The following is a 24,110-nucleotide window of genomic DNA, read 5'->3' as shown; positions in this document are numbered from 1 at the left end:
TGCACTTAAATGTGTTTTATTTACGCCTTACGTTGCTATAGTAACGGAAAAATATTTTTGTTGATCTGGTTATAAAATTAATCAGGAATATATAACATGAAAGTAACATATTTTCCATATATCTTGTAAAGATATTATGTATTGATAGATAATTTTATTTTAGCATTTCATAGGGTTAATGTATTTCGGACTCGTTTCAGAACGGAACACCCTATGACAGGAATGAGTTATCAAAATTTTGACAATTGCCTTGATAAGAGATCGTGATGGTTTGTTATTGATATGTTCAATTGCAAATAAATATTACTTCATCAAAGCAATTAAAGTATTGTTAAATAAAATACTCCAAGAATGGAGGACGTTGCGCGTTTAGCTGTGGTCGAACAAACAATAAACGACATCGATAAATTTAATAAACTTCTTAATGAACTTTTACAACATATTGATAAAATTTTAGAAAATCCCCATGAATTGGATCACCGAATATTAAAAAGTTCATATTTGAAGAAAGCTATGGAACACGGAGCTTTCTGTGAATATCTAAAATACGTGGGATTTAAACTTGTAAGTTGCTAAATTTAAATATTAAAATTATGTTTGTATCTTTCACCATTTCATGTAAGATATATAAAGATCGATTTGTTCATCATAAATGAACTCTAATATACTTAGGCACTATAATAATGGTTGGTGATAATATTCAGTGATAAATATTTCATACCATATTGCATATTTTTCAGGAAAATGATGAGTATATATACCCTAAGGATCAAAGTTTGGGCAAGCTGAGATTTGCTCAGGTGGCACTCCAGAGAAAGATATCAATCTGCTACGGCTCCAAGCAAGAATTAGAGATACAAAGGCCTCCATGTTATATTAAGAACAATGAACCGTACTTGAAGCCAGTTTATTTGGTAAGTTGAAGACAGTTTGGTAGTAGACTGATTTTATAAAGAATTACAATTAATTTTTTTTTTTACGAAATTTTGTTTATTTCAAACACACACTTATATTTGTTCCAATCAACCAAAAATTAGGCTTTTTATATATCAAAAATATGATCTGTATCTGCTGTTGATAGTCATATTATTTTCTGGTAAGTAAAAAATAAGCCTGTTTGGATGAAATGTTTATTTCAGGATACTGGAGTTCCGCTATTTAACAGAATAGAGATGCTTTTCAATAATGTATTGCTGTATGAGAGAGATGATGTGCAGGAGAAGGCTAGAGAACTCATGCCTCTCGTATCTTTGGAACTGAAGGCAATAGAGAGAGTAAGAGATCATCAGAGGAAGTTGAAAGTTGGTAAGATAGAATAAAAAATTATTAACATAATCATATACTTTGCTATATTATTTTTTTAATATTACAAGGTAACAAATGTATAAACAGCCGTACAGAATGCACTGAAATGGCAAAGCTATGGTTGCCCAAAGACATACGCAATTGCAGATGCATTGCCTACTTTTAATCAAGAGAGAAGATGCATAAAAAGAGAATATTTCTCCTTCCTATGTGTCTTTTCTTCCATCAAATCCACTTCTCCTTCCCATACTTTCCTTATAATAAAATGGAGGGAAGGAAGAGGGCTAAAATTAGGCCTCCGGCATGAAATGAAATGCAGATTTACTTCCACTACACACCTGTCTTCTGTGTGGTTGTGGTATTTCAGACCTATTTATACAATAGATGTTGTTACTGGTGCCTACCATTATTAGCTATACTGTTGGTTATAGACACTCACTTATCCAGGTTTGATTCTTGTAATCCCTTTGATTCTTTTTGACAAAACAGAGATAGGAATGTGTATTAATACAAGAGTCACTGCAGATAAAAGCTAGTTACATTATTAATCTTTACTTACTAGGTGAGGTGGAGGGAGACGATTTATCATTTGAATTAGCTCTCCTATTAGAACTGATGGCATGGTTCAAGAATGAATTCTTTGAGTGGATAGACAAGCCCGAATGCGAGTTCTGTGGAGGTGAAACAGCCATCTCCTCTGTCGGACAGAGGAAGCTGGAGACTGAAACATGTACGGTTGAGGTAAATTCTTCATTTTTACAATACACTAGTATTGAACTACTGGAGGTCTTCAAGTGAAATTTCCTTCAAATCGGTCCAGTTGTTCCGGAGATTACCCGGAATAAACGCTTACTTTACGGATATACAAAATTTTACGCATTTCATAATAACACACATATGGTTTATTTTTAACATTACACAGACATTCTTATATTTTTAATTTTATATATAACTTTGACATGTCAACAACCATTTCTCAGGTATTTAAATGTAAAAGTTGCGAGCGGGACACGCTGTTCCCGCGCTTCAACGACGTGCGCAGTTTGTTGCGCACTCGCCGCGGCCGCTGCGGGGAATGGGCCAACTGCTTTGCGCTGCTGTGTCGCGCGCTCGGATATGACACACGGCACGTCTTTGACACCAACGACCACGTCTGGGTCGAGGTGAGACAGACGAAAGTGTACTTATAAGAGTTAGTTTTGAATCAAGTGAAATGTGTTGAGTGTGGGGGGGAGCTAGGCTCTTAACCTCCCACTCTAAATCATAAATGAAGTGTGAGAGTGCTACGTGTGATGCTACAGATCTATGACTTCGAGGCGGGGGGGTGGCTGCACGTGGACCCGTGCGAGTGCGTGGTGGATGCGCCGCTGGTGTACAGCTGCGGCTGGGGCACTCGCCTCGCCTATGTGATCGCCGTGTCGCGTGACGACATACAGGACGTCACCTGGCGATACACCGTCAAGCACAAGCAGGTATGTGACACGACACAGTTTAAAAATGTTCTCGTCTCTGTTTTTCATACAGAATTATGTCACAAAATGTTTTTATACAAGTGTGTAGCATATCATTTAATCTCATTTATTGCTTTTTATATCTTGAATAATTGTTGAGTGTGTTGCTGTTTAAAGTGAGTTGTTTTGTTGATCAAAGTGAGTTGTGTTGTTGTTGAATGTGAGTTATGTTCTTGTTAAAAGTTAGTTGTGTAGTTGTTGAAAGTGAGTTGTGTTGTGTGCAGGTGATGTTTCGGCGCACGCTGTGTGCGGAGTCTGACTTGGTGTGGTACATGATGTCGCTGCGAGGTGCGCGGCAGGCGCAGCTGTCGCCGGCGCGCCGGGAGTACCTCGCCAAGCGCACTGTCAAGGAGCTCGTTCAACTCATGCAAGAAAAGTTAGTACTTAACATAACAGATACTAATTGATCCTATGTATTTACTACGCTGTTGCCCGCGATTTTGTCAGCATGCAGTAGCAGCAGATATCATGGAAATAACGTTAAATTCTTGATGTTTTGTTTATTAGAGAACCGAGTGATTACGAGAAGAAAGGTCGCATGTCGGGCGCGCTGGAATGGCGCGAGGAGCGCGGCGAGGTGAGCAGCCTCAGCCACACATTCCAGTTCGTGAAGCCCGGCGCCTACAGCATCCAGTACTGCGCCGCCAAGGACGAGTACCGCGTCTTCTGCGACGGCAACAAGGAGAACGTCATCGACTCCTTCCTCGAGGGCGCCTATAAGAGCGAATATATCTTCAGGAAAGTGGAAAAAGACTGGAAGCAAGTCTACTTAGCGAGGAATGGTATGTCCTGATGAATGGGATTGGCAATTGGGTTTGGTAGGGCAAGAAATGTACAGGGGGATATATCCCTTTTCTGTACATCCCCTCCTCTGTCCATGGGCAGCGGTCACTTTATTTAAGCAAGATCAGCTTGTTTATATTTAGTATTACAAAAATACGAAACTTCCGATACGACTGATTTTTTATATTTACGTAGTTCACAAATGGATTTAATTATGTATATATTAAATATTTTCGGTTCAGTTTGATATTGTACTGTGTAAGGCAGAGCATGTGGTTTGTCAGAGCGCGAGGAGAAGGGGCTGATATCGTGGAAGCTGGAGGTGGAGTACGACGACCTGGTGCTGCAGGACCTGGTGCTGCTGGTGCGAGCTACCACCTTCGAGGATGGGCAGGTGCGCTGCTTCGTGCAGTTTGACAGCGAGCCTCCGCAGGATGTCACTCTCGGTTAGTTTTTACATTCAGTTACCACATTGGTTACAGTGAACAAAACTAGATTAAACCAAAGATCCCCAAACTATTTTGGACAAGTGACCCCCCTTTCTCAAAATGAACTGTTACCACAGACCCCCCCATGGTAAAATTACCTACTTTTAAGATCAATTATTATTATTATTTTTCATTCTGACTTTGGTCACTAGAAGACAGAGTGAGAATTAGGAATGCTTTAAGTTCAATATCGACCCCTTTGGGAATCCCAGCTTTAAAGAATTTATCAAGAAAATAAAGGAAGTTAAAAGTATTTAAAATTGCGAGTCTTTAGGTTGCTATAACAGGTTCTAAGTTATAGAAAATAACACAAAATAATTGTGCACCAATACTTTATATATGTTTATCTGTAAGTGAAATTAGATGTTGCCTGAAATCTGTTGTAATAGTGTCTAAAAACTAATGTAAGAACATCTGTATTTTTGTTGATGAACCAAATAAATAATCCGAAAGGATTTAACATTATTTCACAGAGGCGACAATTAACTGTTTTATTAATTTAGTTTCACTTATACCCACTAATCGTGAGTTTCTGAGACCTCTTAAGTAATCTTTACTTAACATATTGTTATATCTGTCAAACAAGACAGTTGATAATCCGAAAGGATAACACCATTTCACAGGGAGTGCCAATGACCTAGTTTCATTTAAACCAGTGGGAATTAGTGAATAGTGGGTTTATGAGACCAAAATTCCTGTTTAACATATTATATCATTTTTGTTAAAGATAATAAGGATGACGATATCTATTATATATAGATTTTAATCTAAATTCAACAAATAAAACAGTTTTTTTATATAACAGTTGTCGCTAGTGTGCTAATACTTTAGTTTTACTTCTACCCACCTTTATCAAGTATTTCACAGTATTCTCATTTCATCAGATGGTCCTTCAAAGTTTAAGCGCGAGTTCAAAAAGGTGGTGGTGAGTTGTGAACTGAGTGGTGGCTCCGGAGACAACAAGTACCAGCATGCACAACTCTTCCGGCAGCCCATCAATGCCAAGGAGTCACTCCTCAAACTTGTCACCAACGTTATCTATAAAACTAATTAAATTACGTTCAATGTCACAATTAAGGAAAAAAAAAACTACCTTTATGTCATTGTAGATGTCAAAATCAAATGTGACAATAGACACTGGATAAACCATAGATATACAAAAACATAGTACTCTGTGACTATCATAGCGACGACTTTCATCAAATTTCACTGAGATTTCAACAAAATGAGTAATTTTTTAACATAGTTCATAAATTTTTTATGAAAAAAAAATTTTTGGAAAAAAGTTTTTTTTGATTAGCTATTTCAATAGACTTTTTTTAGAGATTTTCAGTTTTTCTCTCTCATGTCTGAGTCCAAAAGTGCTCTTCATGGGGAATCTAGACATTGACAGGATTGAGAAATCCTGTGCGTCTCCTTCTCTGTCGATCAAAGTTCTCTCGACGTATTATTTCAATTTGTAACTAATATTATCTGGAATAAGAAAAATGTGTCACTATTAATATGAGTAAAAGTAAATTGAAATAAAATATTACAGTAGAATTCCATTGCAGTAAATTGATACATATCGTCCTTTAACTTACTTCAAGTCGAAAATTGGCGATTTTTACATTTTATTTAATTGAAAAGTAAATAAATATAACAAGAAAAAGTTAAAATAAAATAAATCTAATTATTTATTAACTTTTTAAGGTATTTTTTAAGAAATTAGTAAAAAAAAATACACCGATTTTTTTTATACAGTTTTTTCGTCTCCTGTAAAATTTATAAAAAATGACATATTTTAGCTAAAGGACGATATTGTTGTCCCTTTTTACTCTCTTTTAACAGAGACAACATGTTTTCATACAAATGAACGAAGCAGTGAATTTCTTTAGTTAAATTCTAGTTCAAATGTAGATTTTATATATTATCTTATAGAGCAAGAGCCCGTGAACCCCAGACCTTCGTTATTTTATAAAAGCTGAAAGTTTGTCAGCGCATGCTCCCAACACAGGTAAGAACGATGGACTATTATGAAGTTTGGGTTACCGTGGCTTTGGCAGGTAAACGGTACTAAAGGTGTGTAAAATACCGATCTAAATTCGTCAAATTATAAAGTGTGATTTTTTGGTATTACCTTCAGAATATTATTAAAAATCACGTTATTGATTGCCAGACACTTAACATCGTGGCAACCCCTTGCCAGACACCCCTAATGTTCATGAAATTATAATTCTACTTATGTTATAGTATAAAAGCTGATTTTTATACATAATACTTAGGTAATAATTAGATGATGTTTCCTCATCAGCCAGACATTTTTGATAGTTCCAACCCCTTGCCAGACAATGATGTAGGGTCGCTGTAGGAGCGAGCGCGAGACAGTATATGTATGGTGGGTGCGAGTGAGATGGCGAGATAGGTCTATCGCGATCCCTCAATAACAGATTATAAAAAAAAAAAACCAAATAAATAATACTCAAAAATTTAATTAAAAATATATTAATAACATTACAAGTTATTATAGAGCAAGAGCCCGTGAACCCCAGACCTTTATTATTAGTAGTAGTAAAAGTAGTACCCATTTCAATGGAATTCTCTGCATATATTCTCTCCAATGAATCAGTATATAATTCATGTAAATGGAATTATATACTGATGACAGCGGCCATTGTTGATAATATCTTCTTCTATGATGCTACAAATTTCATTGAAAGATTCTTGGTGGTACTCTCGATAATGATGCCAATCACTTTTAACAGATATTTTCGCCAATGAAGATATTTTATTATTAAACTGAATCCTACAGTCAGTGTGATAGTATATTTTCGGATTTGCAATACTTTCCAATCTACTTAACAACTCATTATACTCTTTTTGATTTTCAATGCTAGACATTATACGAGACTGAAATTGGTTTTTATCACCTTCATGGAGTGGAAGCATTTTTGATCTCACTTGTCTCTTTTTTTTATTACAAAATAAACAATTTTTTTTACTTATACTGATTAAAATGACTAATGACTTATGAAAAAATATTTTACCCCAGAACCTAAAAATTCTAAAAAGACTGTTGAAACAGAGCAAGAAAAAGAGCCATCTAAAGACGTAAATATATCAACAGACGATTCAATACCAGGTTCATCGCATTTGTCTGAGTTAACTGTATCACACCCACCTTCAGCTTCTCAATCAACAGAACTTCAACCTTCCCAGGCAGCTGTGGACATTCGCGGACTTGAAGAAGTGAGTGAAAATGCTAATGCAACCACAGAAGTAAATAGTTCGATTCAAGTGATACCAGTGTTGATATAAGTAAAAAAATTTGTTTATTTTGCAATAAAAAAAAGAGACAAGTGAGATCAAAAATGCTTCCACTCCATGAAGGTGATAAAAACCAATTTCAGTCTCGTATAATGTCTAGCATTGAAAATCAAAAAGAGTATAATGAGTTGTTAAGTAGATTGGAAAGTATTGCAAATCCGAAAATATACTATCACACTGACTGTAGGATTCAGTTTAATAATAAAATATCTTCATTGGCGAAAATATCTGTTAAAAGTGATTGGCATCATTATCGAGAGTACCACCAAGAATCTTTCAATGAAATTTGTAGCATCATAGAAGAAGATATAATCAACAATGGCCGCTGTCATCAGTATCTAATTCCATTTACATGAATTATATACTGATTCATTGGAGAGAATATATGCAGAGAATTCCATTGAAATGGGTACTACTTTTACTACTACTAATAATGAAGGTCTGGGGTTCACGGGCTCTTGCTCTATAATAACTTGTAATGTTATTAATGTATTTTTAATTAAATTTTTGAGTATTGTTTATTTGGTTTTTTTTTATAATCTGTTATTGAGGGATCGCGATAGACCTATCTCGCCATCTCACTCGCACCCACCATACATATACTGTCTCGCGCTCGCTCCTACAGCGACCCTACATCATGTCTGGCAAGGGGTTGGAACTATCAAAAATGTCTGGCTGATGAGGAAACATCATCTAATTATTACCTAAGTATTATATATGAAAATCAGCTTTTATACTATAACATAAGTAGAATTATAATTTCATGAACATTAGGGGTGTCTGGCAAGGGGTTGCCACGATGTTAAGTGTCTGGCAATCAATAACGTGATTTTTAATAATATTCTGAAGGTAATACCAAAAAATCACACTTTATAATTTGACGAATTTAGATCGGTATTTTACACACCTTTAGTACCGTTTACCTGCCAAAGCCACGGTAACCCAAACTTCATAATAGTCCATCGTTCTTACCTGTGTTGGGAGCATGCGCTGACAAACTTTCAGCTTTTATAAAATAACGAAGGTCTGGGGTTCACGGGCTCTTAGACTATTATATATTATATATTATCTTACATTTTACATTTTTTTAAATATATTTATTAAACTGTAAATATAATTTTATTAGTATTTTTTATGTTTTGTAACTACAATATAATAATGTTTTTTTTTATGAAATTGTAAAAATTATAGCTTTTGGTGCTTCGTATGTTGAGTTAAGTTTAGGAAGGATTTTCAATGTAAGATGTTATTTTTTTTCTACATATAAGGTTAAATATAATTGTTTTTTTTTAATTTTAATATAATTATTTGTTATGTACTCGCCATTTTATAAAATTTATGAAATACAAAACAATTTGTGCACTTTAGTAAATTAGGAAAAAGACAGTTTACCGATTTAACAGAAAAACAAATAATTATCTCAAAACTTAAGTAGATGGAAATGTTTTTACACAAGTTGTGTTTTTAGAGAAATGGCTGAAAATGCGCAAGAAATTTAATTTAAATCCACTTACTTTCTGATTATTGTTCAGTTAAATCTGATAATGTGTTACATATGCTTTATTAAATTTTGCTTTTGCTATTGCTTGCTATTTTGAAATTGAAAAAAAAAACTTAAAACATTCCTAAATTTGTCCTTTTATAAATAAATTAATTAACCGCCGTACTCAGAGTACTTTAACGACTTACCTTATACGAATTTATGGTTTCATCACTTTATATTTTTTTTTTTAGTTAACAATACTCTTTTATAAAATTAACCATTTTACAGTATTTTTTGTTCATCATAAGTCAATCAGTTTGAAAAAATTACGTTTTTTTTCGTTTTTTTTTGGACAATTTTTTTGGACGTAAAAATTCTTTGAATAAAATTATACATACATAGATTTGAAAAAAAAAATCATGACACCTTAATTTAAAATTAGTAAAAGAAAACTACACTAATCTGTTAAATGACAAATGTCTCTGAGTGCGGCAGATAAATTATGAAAATAATTTCCCCATGTGTTAATATTAAAAGAAAAGTACATTAATTTGAATAGTTAGTAATAATAAAGTATTAGAATTTTTTTATTATAGTTTCATTTTATTACCAACTAGCTTTTACCCGCGACTCCGTCCGCGCGGAATAAAAAAATAGAAAACGGGGTAAAAATGATCCTATGTCCGTTTCCTGGTTCTAAACTACCTGCCCACTAATTTTCAGTCAAATCGATTCAGCCGTTCTTGAGTTATAAATAGTGTAACTAACACGACTTTCTTTTATATATTAGGTCCTTACATATGAAATTGGCGTTTTGTATGGGAGGAACAAAAAGTCGAATATTTTTTAATATAATATATTTAATTAATCAAAGTATGAACCATTATTTTCTATGCACTTTTGCCATCTCATAGGTAATTTATTGATCCCTTTACTAAAAAAACCAGTCGGACGGGAATCAATAAAATCTTTGAAGGCGATTTGGACTGCCCCATCGGAGTTGAATTTTTTCCCTTGCAAGAAGTTATCCAAATTTCGAAAAAAATGGTAATCTGTTGGAGCAAGATCCGGGGAGTACGGAGGATGTCTTAGACTTTCCAATTGAAGCTCTTCTAATTTAGTAGCCGTCTGTTGCGCAGTGTGTGGTCTAGCGTTGTCGTGAAGCAGCAGTGGCGTGGAGCGATTGACCAGCCTAGGTTGTTTAGCCGCTAGCTTTTCCATCATGGTTTGCAATTTCTGACAATAGACATCAGCCGTAATAGTCTGGCCAGATTTGAGAAAACTGTAATGAACAATACCGGCACTAGTCCACCAAACGCTTACAAGTAACTTTTTTGGGGTTAATTTTCGCTTGGGGCAGGATTTGGCTGGCTGGCCGGGATCCAACCATTGCGCTGAGCGCTTCCGATTATCGTAAAGAACCCATTTTTCATCACAGGTAATGATTCGGTTTAAAATACCTTCATTATTGTGCCGGTTTAGTAATGTAACGCAACAGTCGACGCGCGTTTGCAGGTTTGCTTCAGTCAATTCGTGAGGTACCCACCTTTCAAGCTTTTTAATCTTCCCAATTTGCTTCAAGTGAATTAAAACAATTTTATCACTAACATTGCAGCCTGCAGCTAACTCGGACGTGGTTTGCGATGGATCCGCTTCCACAATAGCCTTCAACTCTTCATTATCAACTTGAGTCTCAGGCCGTCCACGGGGCTTGTTCTGCAGATCGAAATTTCCAGAACGAAAACGTTGGAACCAAAAACGAACTGTGTTTTCTTTTGCAACACGACCGCCATACACATCATTCACCCTTCGAGTCGTTTCCGCAGCACTAGTGCCACGGCGGAACTCGTACTCGTAAGTAATGCGATATTTTAAGTTTTCCATTTTGTAAAATGAGTGACGCAAACAGAAAAAAACAGAAGAAAAAAAACAAATGAATGACGGTCATCGAACCACAAATACATGAGTCTATAGCTGTACAAATTTGAATTTGGAATTCCTTACCAAAGAGGAGAAATTCGTGATTAAAGTGGCCAGAACGAAAAACGCCAATTTCATATGTAAGGACCTAATATATATAGATAGATGAAAATATAATTTAAAAAAAAACCTTTATTTTTTAATATTCATATTTATTTAAATTATAAATTTAGTCTTCTTATTTCTTATTCACTAACTTAAAACAAAATTTTGAGAATTTCCAACAAAAAAAAAAAACTTTTTTTTAAACAATTTTTACATTAATTCAGAAACAAAACAACATAAAACAATACAAATATTTTTATTATTACTTTATAAATTGAAGAATATAAAGTAATTATTAAAATACGATAGTAAAATATACTTAAATTGAGCATCCATCAAGTGATCAAAATACAATTTTTTTTCTGAATTTTATGAGTTTCAGAAATTATAAAATAATAATTCTTTATTGCAGTGATATATTAAATATTTCTCTATAAATACACATAGTAAAATATATATTTTGGCACAATGTCACACTGGATTAATATGCCGTAAATACGAACTCAATGTATTAAAGAGTTAATGAGAGAGAGTACAAATGTTTATAACAAAATCTTTCTAATCTACTAAATAGATCGATTCGTATAAAAAATCAACAAAAGTTATTAAAAAAAGGCAACTTATCCAACTCAAGACAGGAGAAACGATCAAATCTAGTCAAATTTTTCGTGTTCGTCAGATAAGTTGTAGTTTTTTAATGTCACACTTGTATTAAAAACGATTTGTCATCCCTTTCGTTCATTTTAAAATATAGAGACAACAATAATACTGTTTTTTTATTATTATTTTGTTTGACGTTTAAAAAACAAGTAAACAAACGCTATTTGAGTGTCAATAGTAAGGCGCCTTTATAATAGATGAAGTTTGTTTAGAAAGGTTTAGTTCTTTAGTTGAAACAAAACTACCTACAATATTATCCAACCAAATATACTCATAACAAACAATTAACAATATAACAGCATAATGGAATGAGGGACAAATATAGCCAAAGAATTAATTTCGCATCCCACTTATGAAATATCGTACAATAAACGTTGATATGACAAGTTTTCATTTGGATTGTGAGCCTCAAAGAACATTTCACTTAAATGGGTAGGAAATAAACGTCCTTGACTATAAAAATCAACGCAATAGACCACTAAGATTAACTAAAGTTATGAGCAATCTAATAACTTAGGCTCGAGTAATGAATCAGTCTTTAATGTAGTCATTCAGAAAATCACCTTTGAAAATATTCGCTGATTTTGGAATAATCAATTTTGTACAAAGTAAAGTACACAGTTTTTAATATCTTTTAAACAATTAAATATAAATGACACGTCACAATTTACGAAGACGTGTGATGTTAGGAAATTATCTTTCATTAATTATTACAAGTTATTGAATAATAAACAAATTCAACGCCATCTACTTTTATGGCTAACATTATATAACTAAGATGGCGCCGGTCACGCCTCACTCGTCTACACTTAGGCGGGAAAATAAAAAAAAAAACAATTATAAACTTCTATAAAATTTGGTTTCACTTAAAGTATAATATGGGCTGTGGACGTGGGTACGTCCATTTTGTCCACAACGGATCAGCGTTTTCTTTCAACTCGCAATTTCACTGGGGCTATTTATTCCAGCTTCTTCATCACCACATCTATTAAGAATTGCGTAAGTTCTATTAAAATTACATGCATTTTGTTTTACATATTGCTACAATCATTGAGGTAATTACGTACAACGTACGTTTATTAGCTACCTCCCCGTAAAAGTCCTGTCTAAATCGAACCAGCCGTTCCGTTGATTACCCAGAAGCACAGACTTACGGACAGACAGACAAAAAAATTAAAAATTGCTTATTCGTTCAGTAAAAACAAAGATATCACTTGTACGAAATATGATTTTTTTTCGATATTACATACAGACACAGCAATTTTGTTAATATGTATGGATGAATACAAGTCGTAATTTGAAATGTACTTACAGGATTTTGGAACGCATGTAATGTTCGCGTACGTCTTTGACTTTAATGGCGCCGTTCTGCACGGAGTCGAGCACTGCGAGAAGCAGTCGCGTGAGGCGATGCTTGGCCGCGAAGTGCAGCAACTCGCACACGTTCTCCGCCACCAGCGCACCCACCAGCCGGTTCGCGCACATCTGCTCCAGCTCATGCATCATATAGTACGACGCCAGCACCAAAATTGGCTCCAAATCGGTGTCGGGCAGCGTGTGCAGGTACATGTACTCCTTCAGGTGTTGGAGAGTCTTCCTGGAGGTGCCGGGAACGTCGACGTGGCCCTCTGCGGTCTCGCGCCAGCTGCCGTTGAGCATGCGCCGCAGCACAGGGCTGTAGGCGGCGAGGACGGCGCGGTGCATGCGCACTGCCCCGTCTTCGCCACGCAGTTCGAAGTCCATGAGGTCGACTTCGTCGTACAGCGCGGCGAACGTAGCACATTGCACTATGTTCATTACCACGCTTATATCGAAAGCGAAATTCGGGTTTTGAAGCTCTTTAATGAGATGCCATGTGCCGTCATCGCAAGGAAATGTCTTGTTCTCGATCTCTAAATGTTTGCTGGACAAGGTCATGGTGTACGTGAGGTCGTCGTCCGTGCGAACTTTGTACAATTTGACGAAGATGAGGTTGTGGTAGATTTGGATCTCGTATTCCTGAGTCATGATTATCTTAACCTGGAAGTTGGCGGCGCCGTTGATCGTAATGTCGGGGCTGGTCACGATGTCGTAACTTGCATTGATGGATCTGAAGTTGAACGTAGCCTGCAGCGTGTTAGCGCGCAGCATCAAGTTCTGCGTCACCAAACTGAAAAGGAACGTGCAAAAACCGTACATCTTACTAATGTTATAAATACGAAAGTTTAGATGATTGTTGAGGTATCTCCGAAACAGCTAAACGGATCTTGATGAAATTTAGCACAGATGTAGAGCATAGTCTGGAAGAACACATAGGCTACTTATTGAGTATTTTTTTAACTCCGCGCGGACGGAGTCGCGGGCAAAAGCTAGTTATTTATAATATGGAACTTTTGTTATACAAAACTGAGCTGCAATGGCATTATAGAAGTTGGTGATCACTCCGCTAAGCCCACATCGCTGAATTAACGGCAATTCTGTTGGAGATTATGTTGGATTGATGGCAATTTAAACGTTTAATGGATACAAAAACGCGGTTGGTGTTTGTATCCATTTAACAACAGATGTTTCCTTCGTGTAGGCTTTTACTATCGACATTTCTCAAGAGAAGAACACATTAAAAATTCAATATCAAACACGTCAATAAACCTTAAAATATTTTTGATGTAAAACATCTATAGGATCACTTGTAAACCGAATTGTTGGCGTGGCGACGCTTGCCGTGGCGACGGGTCGCCAAGCTATACTGAGGTATACATATATATATTTTATGTGTTTAGTTTAATAATATTTAATATTATTTATTATTATTATTATTCATTGATTCATTCATTCCTTCGTTCGTTCGTTCATTGATTCATTCATTCATTCATTCATTCCTTCCTTCATTCATTCATTCATTTAATATGTTATGCATATTACTTGTACACACACGATGTTTCACATCTGCCAGGCGTCCCATGACGGCTCACAAGTTTTTTTAATCATATTAAAGTATTTAACTGTCCTTTTAAATAATAAATTAATTATTCATGCCACAATAGGAAGTAATCGTATATTTAATTGTTCGCGACAATTCAATGTATTCAATTTGCAGTTAAAAAATATTTTACCATTCTACACTCCGTAATTTTTAATTTTATATTATACTAGCTTTTACCCGCGACTCCGTCCGCGCGGAATAAAAAATAGAAAACGGGGTAAAAATTATCCTATGTCCATTTCCTGGTTCTAAGCTGCCTGCCCACCAATTTTCAGTCAAATCGATTCAGCCGTTCTTGAGTTATAAATAGTGTAACTAACACGACTTTCTTTTATATATATAAGACTAGTTTTTACCCGCGACTCCGTCCGCGCGGAATAAAAAAAAATAGAAAACGGGGTAAAAATTATCCTATGTCCTTTTCCTGGTTCTAAGCTACCTGCCCACCAATTTTCAGTCAAATCGATTCAGCCGTTCTTGAGTTATAAATAGTGTAACTAACACGACTTTCTTTTATATATATAGATATGATTACTATAGATATGAGAATAGCTTCAAAGTGTTATAAGTGAAGAATGAGGAAAATAGTTTGCTTATTTTCTATTATATTATTCTTTTATATTCCCAATATAAATGTCAACAATAATTTAGATAAGAGAACGTAAGTAAACGATTAGTCGATCTGTTTGGTTGTTAAATATAAATACGAGATTTAAAGGTCGATCGAGGTGAGTTCAGTTGTTCAGTGGACACTGTCAACATGGAGTGTTTAATTCTCTTGTTTTTGGGTAAGTAAAAGATAAATATTTGATTTTTACAGCAAATAAAATACTTAAATAAATAAATATTAAATTCTTACTATTAATTAAAATATATTATTTATTTATAAAAAATTAAACAATTTCACTTTATGATAACGTTTTCTTGTGTATAAATTGACTTTTTTAATATTACATGTTATAAAACATGCAGTCGCAATGGCCAGTACTGCAGATTCGATTTTGGACCACGAATATTCTAGAACTCCCCTAGGAGATAACATCGATAAAGCATCCGTTAAACTTTTGAAGGTAAGATAATTTCATAACAAAATCAACAGATGGCGTTGTAAAATAATATTTTGATAAAGTTTAAGTTCTATAGATTTATCAATTGAGCAGTTGAAAGTTTTGTTTGTTTGTTAATAGGAAGCCTATCTAGCATCAGAAAATACTAATGTAGTAACTTCACCCCTGGGGGTGTTACTGCTCTTATCGTTATACTCTTCCGGCACCCAGGGTAAAACGAGGGATGAAATTACAGAACTGCTTGGCGCGACCGGTTACAAGGAGGTGAAATTTATATTATTTATTACTAAGTTTACGTTGATAAGATATAATAAGCTCTGATGTATTTTTAATTAATTCTTAGTATCAGTATTTCTTTTGAACGTCGGGAACAAGAGTAATACAAAATAAAAGGTATATTATAAATGCGAAAGTTTGGATGGATGGATGGATGTTGGTTAGGTATCTGCAGAATGACTCGATGGATGTCGATAAAATTTGGCATGGATGTAGAACATAGACTAGGAGAAAACATAGGCTACAAATAAAGTTTTTTTTTTTAATTCCGCACGGTCGGAGTCGCATGCGACAGCTAGTATTCCATATAATACAACCCACGCTCAATTTATTTATTCAAAAAACATTGTTTTGTTGAGAGTTGTAAACTAAACAAGTAACTGTACCTACATAAGTATCTATAATGCGAAGTTGTAAGTAATCAATAAAGTTTTATTAGCTGTCGCCCGCGACTCCGTCCGAGCCGAATTAAAAAACCTTAATAAGTCTATATGTTCTTCCAGACTATATTCTACTTATGTGCCAAAATTCATCATGATCCAACGAGCCGTACCGAAATTACTTTAAAACGTCCTATATAACGTACCATCCTTCCATCCAAACATTAGTATTTATAATACTAGTAACTTATATTACTGTTATGCTAGATGTTCGACAGCTACAGTGGTCTAAGCAATGAGTACGCTTCAATGAACTCCAGCTACTTGTCCCTGGCCAACAAGATCTACGTAGCCTCGGGGTACGATCTGAATGATGAGTTCCTCAACACAGCGCGCGCTTACAACACCGAAGTGGACTCCGTCGACTTCCACAATGTAGAAAATGCAGCACATGTCATCAACCAATGGGTGAGACGTGCTAGACTTTTCTCATATTAGAAGGTGACAATCTAGTAAATGGCCATCACATTTAGCTAAAATGATGAAGTTGACAGCTGCCAATAATTCTCTAAGAATTTTGTTTGTTGCATTTGTTTTTAATATCTACTCCCACAGTTTCGATAACACTCAATGAACGCGATAAATTACGTAATATAAGTTTAATTTCAGAAGTTAATTAAGTTTACGTTTAAAACAAAAATTAAGCAATCAATGAACTTGACCTTTTAATGTACAAAAAAAAATCATATATAAGAAAATGTTTATAAATTAATTGAAGAGCCATTCGATAATAAAAAATAATAGAGATAAATAACATTGGAGTATATAATATATATAATATATATAAAATAAGTAATATCTTGCACAAAATGTTATTATTATTTGCGTTACTTATAACAAACAACTAATTTTAAAAATTCTTATCCCCAACACCGCTTTTGATTGACAGAGCTTTTAAAGAAAATAGAAGTATGTATGCGGAAGTTTTTTTTTTAAATTCCACGCTGACGAAGTCACGAGCAACAGCTAGTTAATAATAATTAGCATTTTTTTCTGTTCAGATTAAAAATGTATATGTTTTTAACAGGCGAATAAACAATTAAGAGGTCTAATCAAGGACCCCGTGTCGAAAACATCTTTGGATAAAGACGCGTTGGTCGCACTTTTCAACGTGATATACTTCAAGGTAAGATTACAAAACAGTTACTTCATCTTCAGGGAAGCACATACTTCAATAAGAAGCTATTATTAGTGTTAGTGGCATATTTTTGCATGTCATCGGTGGATCGGGACATTCAATCATTCATATCAAAGCTATTCAACTGACAAAAAATAGAAGATGAGGCTTTGAAGATATTTTGAGGCTTCAATGATTTCGATATGGACTAAAATTATTTTTTAACCAGTCCAGGTCATCGAAAAACCCTAGCAATCTCTAGCGGTATTGCTGATTGATAAATATCTTCACAAGGGGTCTTAAAATATTATATAAATCCAGGGTCACTGGCACGTTCCCTTCCAAGTCGAGTCGACTGAGATGAAGGACTTCCACGTCAACAAATCACTCACTGTTAAGAAACCGATGATGCACCTGAGTAAATCCCTCTTCTTCCACGCGAACGACCAGCTCGGAGCTAAAGTAAGCTTATTTGACATTTGTGGTTTTTTTGTAACAGCTCTCGTATTACATTAACTTCACGCATGTTTTAATATATTCGCAGATGATAGAGTTGCCATACCAGGAACCTGGTTTCCGTATGGTGGTGATCTTACCAAACGAAGTGGACGGTCTCCCAGATGTTCTGGAAAAGGTGGCACAAAAGGGTCTACTGGAGGATGTGTTCGCTTTGAGTCCCGCGAGAAGGAAGATTAATTTGTATTTACCCAAATTCGATATCAAAAGTAGTCTGGATTTTACGCAAATATTACCAAAGGTGTGTTTCTTTTTATAACTTAATACTTCTTCACGCTAACATTATTTCAAGATTTTATTTTGTGTTTTGTGACAGTTGGGAGTAAACGGAATATTTTCCGGAGGCGCCAGTGGCATAGTGAATGGGCGCAGTGTTGCCATATCAAAAATATTCCAAGAAGCCATAGTGAATGTGGACGAGGAAGGTGCTAGAGCAGGCGCATTCACTGGTAAGACACATTAATGCCATTTACACAGTGTCATGTTGAACCACACATCAAACTACCCAAAAATTCCAAAATTTGATAGTATTTTACCTGACAAATGGGCTTATTTTTTAAACACTAGGATCTGAATCAGTTTATTCAACAAATCACCTTGAATGTTAATTATATGAAATACATTTTATTAGCTGCTACTCAGTCATTGAATGAATGCTTAGTGTAACTTCCTAAGCATCCATTAATAAAAAGATTACTTAAGTAATCATTAAATAACTGTGTTTGGAGTCATAGAGTTTCAATCGCTGATATATTATTTATTTCACAGGCTATATAGCTGTTAAATTATCCTTTGATTCGAGACCTCCACCACCGATGGATTTCATTGTAAATCACCCATTTCTTTTTGCGATTCTACATAAGGAGGTTACCCTATTACTTGGCACATACACACATTGAGCTATGATACATATTGACATTGTTGTGTTGTATCAAGAAAGTTGCTCCCGCTTTTGTATTTCAAATAAATATTTTGTAAATTTTAAATGTTTTCATTTGATGAAGAAAATATCAAGAATACTTTTGTTAACAATAAAGTCACTACAAAGTTACACTTACTCTTGTGTAGACTTATTAACTTTTTCATATTTATTTATTTGGATAAACATTGCATTTTATATTTCACTGCAAAGCAAATTTGCATGGAAAATCTGAATATCTTATAAAAATCCTATTGAATGAATAGTAGGACAATGTCCAGCAAAACACAGATCACAGTTAAATTATTTAAAACAATACATATCTTACGATGGGTTTCTGAGACCAAAATATTGATACAAAACATATTGTCACCATCATTATCTTTGACAAAAGAGAGATAACAACAGAAACCCATGGTTAATAACAAGAAAAATGTCATAACGGATATTCTATGAACAAATACAATGCTACTAATTTCTTTCATATTTGAACTTGCTAAGAGATTTTGTGGCACTGCATGTGTTAAAAAACTACCTGTCATATATTGTGCACACTGATTTAAAACTGATTTTTAATATAATGCAAGTACTTAAATAGATTATAGAGAGCGTCGGTGGCTCAGGGGTTAAGCACTTGACTTGCAATCTGCAGGTCCTGGGTTCGAGTCCCGCCATGAATCAATGTGCTTTTCGATTCTCGATTTACATATGTACATTTAACCAAATTCAATGATATGTGTGAAGTCAACCAACTCGCACTTGGACAGCATGGTTGACTATGGCCTAGTCACCCCTAACTTAGGATAGGCTCCGAGACCCTCAGTGGGGATGTATGGTGAGCTGATGATGTAAATAATGAGTAAATTTTTTTTTGTTTACTTTATTAACAGGGGCTGTAATTGTTCCACTTTCTACAAGGTACAGAAGACCTCCACCGATGGACTTTATTGTGGACCACCCATTCCTTTTTACCATTCTACATGAAGATGTGATTGTGTTCCTTGGCACATATACTCATTGAACAAGTTTGTTTTTGTCCAAGTTATTTTTCTATTTGTAATAAATGTTTTATTTGAAAAAGTTTTATTTATCTTATCATTTAAATTGCCAACATGAATTCATGCATTTAAAATTTTAGTAAATTGCACATATATCGATGGCTCCTATGAATAAGGACCAATGTGCAAATTGACAACTTTTTAGGAGATGCGTATATTAAGATGGAAGGACAGATGTTTGTTTGACGGTATCTCCAGAATGGCTAAATGGACTTCGGTGAAATTTGGCATAGATGGAGAAAACAGTATGAAAAAACGCATATATAGGCTACAATTTTTTTTATTTCCGCGTGAACGGAGTCGCGGCAACAGCTAGTATATAATAATTACAACTTACCTAGACTTCACTTGAGCTCTACTCATTCTTTTAATAGCTTAGCTCCAATCTACAGATGAAAATCTGAAAGTAAGTAGTTTATTTAATTTTTAATATTGGATAGGTTAGGTGTAGAACAAATGAGAATGAGAGAAGAAAAATCTAAAGAAATGTACTTATTATAAAAATGGTCAGTGTGTAAGCCTGTTACTATGAGAAAGTTTAAAACAATTTTATGTTCTTCGAAATAAATTACTACCCCTAAAAATTTCAAACAATGTCGAATTTCCTATTGTTTAAAATCGATTTTATGGAAATTCGGCATGATCCGCTTTTGTAATGTTTTACCTCGATTATTAGCAAAACATGAACTGTAGAAGAAATCTGTTTGCTGTTTGCGTTAAAATTAAATTAGGGACTATGGATTAATTATAACCTATATTAATTTAATAAAAAAAGAAGATTCAGAACAATGATATTATGTACAAAATATAATAAAGGTACATAAATAACGACCGAATCAAATTAATGAATGAAACAAAGAAATTACCTTTGTTTATGTTTTAAAACGATAAGAAGATAACAAATTTTGTTTTACCGATCTTTGTAATTTATCTTCACATAAATCACTTTAAACATAAACTAGGAGAGTATTTAAAATTATGTAAAATGTGTAAAATACAAACCAAAAATCTAAATCAGTTTATTTTTTTAATTCATTAATGCATTGGATATCGGTGTCCTGCAGCCTGATCTGTTTATTTAAAACATTCAGTTCAGTGTGACCAGATTTAAATCGAACATTCTGCCAGTTGCTCGTCTAAATTCTGCTATTAATTTTTGTCAATAGTCCTAAAATTCTACTAATCGTTAAGTTCGTTATTAGTTCGTGGATTTAAAAGAAAAAAAAACGGAAATTTAAGACTTGGTTTATTCATTGTTTGGCTTAGTTTATATCTCAAACCAAATATTTTTTTCAAATGAAATATAGTCTTCAAAAGACATATTGCTGCACATGCAATTCTACTTGTCAATATAGAACTAAAAGTTAAACAAGCTGTTTATTTTCTAGGAATGTGTAGGTTTGAACAGGAGTATATTTTTTTATTAAGCATTTTGTGTTGTACAACAAAAATGCATTTTATATTTCTTAATAAGTATCTATTACGTAATTGAATCGTAGACTATGTAGAAAATGAACATTACACTCAATACTAACTAACTCATACATCAAACTTAAAAGCAAAATATTAATTTTAAGGGGATTTCCCTAAATTGTGATTCAGTGTTGCCAACGCAGAAGGAAAATTACTACTTTGTTTTGACAAAGATAAAATTATTTAAATATTTTTAGCGCAACTATTCGAATAAAGATATCAAATCCTGCTACAATTCTGTGGAAGTTTTTAAAATTGTGCCAAAAAAATCTTATTTTCAGTTCTTCTACACCTTAAATCGTGAATCTAATTCTGCTAAAATCGCAGGATTCTGGTCACACTGTAAGCGCGAACGAACCATCTGAATTCAGAACTTTTCAGTAAAATTCACACTAAAACACTTGAGAAATGAATTTCTTAAAAAACATTTAATTACTTTAGAATTATTGGATATTGGCAACACTGCGTTATCTTCCACCAATAGATTAGCGTTTTGAAACTTAGCGAGGGAATTCTAAAACAACCACTTTACAATAATACATTTACAAAAATATATTTTGTAGGTATTTTTTATAGCAATAAGGTTTATAAGGAAACTTATCTGTTTTGGTGTCACGTGCATATCCGTATTGGTTCGTTCTGGTCAATTTATAACCTAACTAACAAAATTGAGTAAAAAAAAGTTAGAGTTGGTTCTTACTCCTATGTGACGTATAAAAAATAAACGAAGTATTATCTAAACGGCAATTACTTATTATGTGAAGCGTTTAATGGAACACAATCACTGTAACTCTGAAAATAAAGGTGATCAAAGCTACCCCATGCTGTTAAACTACATATTCTTTAAAACTACAATTTTTCACAACCGTCGTATTTTGTAACCGTCACAAACACGATATGTGGTAGACTATAAAAAACGTCTATCTCGCTTTCACGCCAAAACTACTGAACCGATTTAAATGTGTTACACAATCTAGTTTGAGAAAGAACATAAACAACTTTTTAACGTGAAAAAGGGGTTGTTAGTGGGGTGGAAATTATTATGGAAGTATTGACATTTTTAGAAGAGAATTGGAGCTTTTCTCCTTATCTTCTTCGGGTATTAAACGACATTTTGTTGTTACAATATTCAAAATTTTCTGCGAGCACTCGAGCGAGCAGTCTTCAGTGGTCGATGCTAAGCAGACTCACTGCGTCTCGGCGATACCCAAAATTGTGTTCTGCACAAGGTTACGTGTGAAATTGCGAGCCACTATTAAGTTTGGATGGTACTATACAAATAGGTCCAGCTAAACCGAGAGCTCTCGCCGTTTATTCACTTACTCGTTCACTTCTGCAACCTTGGCGGGATCAACGACCCATCTTGTGGTGGCTTGAAGGTTTTTTTGTTATACATACGAATATAATTATGAAGTTACATTTTCTGTTATGCAGTTCCATTAGTAATATAATATGTTACGTTACCTTGGCTTGGCTCTGTTTACGACTACATTACATTGGAGATCGGAGATCAGACCATCTTGAACGCTGCCTAGAATCCAGACAGAAAAAATTATTACATTATGTTTTATTCATAAGAATTAATAACACCTTTAATAATTTGCTGAACTAACCGTAATTTAACTGGAAGGTAGCTGATGCACGCCGGAATATTATAGGGTATTTATTTTTAATTCTGCGCTGACAAAGTCGCGGTAGACCGCCAGTAACCAGTAAATCTGATTTTTGACTAATTCCAATGAACTTTAAGGTTATTGCTAGTAATTGGACAACAGGTCGAATGGTGGATACAGCTGAGGACATTTATTTCCTACCCAACTCAGTAAAGTCATTTGAAGCTCACAAAGCAAATAGATCGAAAACATATCACGACATACTTGCTAAATTACATCACTTATTGGTGAATTTTTGCTGTAGGATATTACGTGGGATGCGAATTTAATTCTTTGACTGTAATTACGACCTTGATTCGTAGTTTTGCCTAGTGGCACTTAACTAACAAAATTAGAGACCAGTCAAGACCAGATTAAATTTGGTAAGTCCATTGAGGAAACACGTTTGGTTTTTATCTTTATTGTTTCTTTGTAAGGCATACATTAAGGAAAATGTTTATTTACATTGACGCGTATAACCGAATACGTCACCGATTCATTAAGAACTTCGTCCATTTATCATCGGACAAGATAGATTAAGACATCTCAATCTACTTAAAACTGAAATATACTAACTAACTATAAACGATTTCATGTCGTTTCTGAACAGTTTATGAACATTCTAAGATAAGTAATTAAATTCTGAATTCTTATTTTCCTCGCGTAATTAAAAAACAGACATACAAGTATCCTAAATGGTTTGTTGTTTTTGACATAACATTCATCATTATTGCGATGGCTCCTACGAATAAGGACCAATGTGCAAATTGACAAGTTTTCAGGAAATTTTCAACCATATAAGAAAATACGCCCCATAGGCCCTTTTACTTCAGCAAAAAAATAACATTTACACCTGTAAATGTGTTTTATGTTTAGTGTATGTTATTAATTGGACTAAGAGGTAGCTTTTAACACAAAAAAGTAACATCAACTTGTTTCTTTGGCCCTTCTACGTAGGACTCATCGATTGATTCATTCTATTCACGTTATCTGTCAGTGAATATGATATGTCTAGGAAGTGTAGAAACTGATTAAGATCACAATCTATCGGTAACATAAACATAAAAGG

The 24,110-nt window shown here is 34.2% G+C and overlaps 3 protein-coding genes across 6 annotated transcripts; 2 read left to right on the top strand and 1 right to left on the bottom strand.

The window, feature by feature from the left end:
• Positions 1 to 261: 261 nt before the first annotated feature.
• On the top strand, positions 262 to 5,327 carry LOC106716584 (peptide-N(4)-(N-acetyl-beta-glucosaminyl)asparagine amidase). The gene is made up of 10 exons (XM_014510119.2): positions 262 to 564; positions 741 to 914; positions 1,140 to 1,305; positions 1,868 to 2,046; positions 2,286 to 2,468; positions 2,607 to 2,777; positions 3,041 to 3,192; positions 3,324 to 3,598; positions 3,884 to 4,045; positions 4,972 to 5,327. Exons 1-10 carry the CDS (start codon positions 352 to 354, stop codon positions 5,139 to 5,141), a joined length of 1,845 nt encoding a protein of 614 aa, XP_014365605.2. The 5' UTR covers positions 262 to 351; the 3' UTR covers positions 5,142 to 5,327.
• A 7,106-nt stretch (positions 5,328 to 12,433) lies between these two features.
• Positions 12,434 to 22,920, bottom strand: LOC123721774. 3 transcript variants are annotated; one of them, XM_045681468.1, is made up of 4 exons: positions 22,854 to 22,920; positions 20,254 to 20,316; positions 12,874 to 13,710; positions 12,434 to 12,546 (listed from the first exon to the last, which is right to left on the bottom strand). In XM_045681468.1, the coding sequence occupies exons 2-4, from the start codon at positions 20,277 to 20,279 to the stop codon at positions 12,495 to 12,497; spliced, it is 915 nt and encodes a 304-aa protein (XP_045537424.1). In that variant the 5' UTR covers positions 20,280 to 20,316; positions 22,854 to 22,920; the 3' UTR covers positions 12,434 to 12,494. The 3 variants fall into 3 exon arrangements, with proteins under 3 accessions (XP_045537424.1, XP_045537422.1, XP_045537423.1); XM_045681466.1 differs by lacking the exon at positions 22,854 to 22,920 and adding an exon at positions 20,783 to 20,859; XM_045681467.1 differs by lacking the exon at positions 22,854 to 22,920 and adding an exon at positions 20,581 to 20,656.
• Positions 15,139 to 19,908, top strand: LOC106716480 (antichymotrypsin-1). 2 transcript variants are annotated; one of them, XM_045681465.1, is made up of 9 exons: positions 15,139 to 15,311; positions 15,496 to 15,593; positions 15,711 to 15,854; positions 16,514 to 16,714; positions 17,334 to 17,432; positions 17,745 to 17,885; positions 17,968 to 18,180; positions 18,256 to 18,388; positions 18,708 to 18,897. In XM_045681465.1, exons 1-9 carry the CDS (start codon positions 15,284 to 15,286, stop codon positions 18,836 to 18,838), a joined length of 1,188 nt encoding a protein of 395 aa, XP_045537421.1. In that variant the 5' UTR covers positions 15,139 to 15,283; the 3' UTR covers positions 18,839 to 18,897. The 2 variants fall into 2 exon arrangements, with proteins under 2 accessions (XP_045537421.1, XP_045537420.1); XM_045681464.1 differs by lacking the exon at positions 18,708 to 18,897 and adding an exon at positions 19,749 to 19,908 and having other exon boundaries at positions 15,163 to 15,311.
• Positions 22,921 to 24,110: the final 1,190 nt, after the last annotated feature.

This window comes from Papilio machaon, chromosome 16, assembly GCF_912999745.1.
Source record: "Papilio machaon chromosome 16, ilPapMach1.1, whole genome shotgun sequence".
Classification (NCBI taxonomy): Eukaryota; Metazoa; Arthropoda; class Insecta; order Lepidoptera; family Papilionidae; genus Papilio; species Papilio machaon.
This window is presented reverse-complemented; position numbering and strand designations above follow the sequence as displayed.

Bases quoted from the DNA above. Each gene is read 5' to 3' on its own strand.
- LOC106716584 (XM_014510119.2), top strand. From the start codon at position 352: ATGGAGGACGTTGCGCGTTTAGCTGTGGTCGAACAAACAATAAACGAC. The intron at 2,778-3,040 runs GTATGTGACACG...TGTTGTGTGCAG, and splicing joins ACACCGTCAAGCACAAGCAG to GTGATGTTTCGGCGCACGCT. The intron at 4,046-4,971 runs GTTAGTTTTTAC...TCATTTCATCAG, and splicing joins TCCGCAGGATGTCACTCTCG to ATGGTCCTTCAAAGTTTAAG.
- LOC106716480 (XM_045681464.1), top strand. From the start codon at position 15,284: ATGGAGTGTTTAATTCTCTTGTTTTTGG. The intron at 15,312-15,495 runs GTAAGTAAAAGA...TAAAACATGCAG, and splicing joins TTTAATTCTCTTGTTTTTGG to TCGCAATGGCCAGTACTGCA. The intron at 18,181-18,255 runs GTGTGTTTCTTT...GTTTTGTGACAG, and splicing joins TTACGCAAATATTACCAAAG to TTGGGAGTAAACGGAATATT.
- LOC123721774 (XM_045681468.1), bottom strand. From the start codon at position 20,279: ATGAGTAGAGCTCAAGTGAAGTCTAG. The intron at 13,711-20,253 runs GTAAGTTGTAAT...GTTCCTTTTCAG, and splicing joins AGAGCTCAAGTGAAGTCTAG to TTTGGTGACGCAGAACTTGA. The intron at 12,547-12,873 runs GTAAGTACATTT...AATTCTTAATAG, and splicing joins TACATGCGTTCCAAAATCCT to ATGTGGTGATGAAGAAGCTG.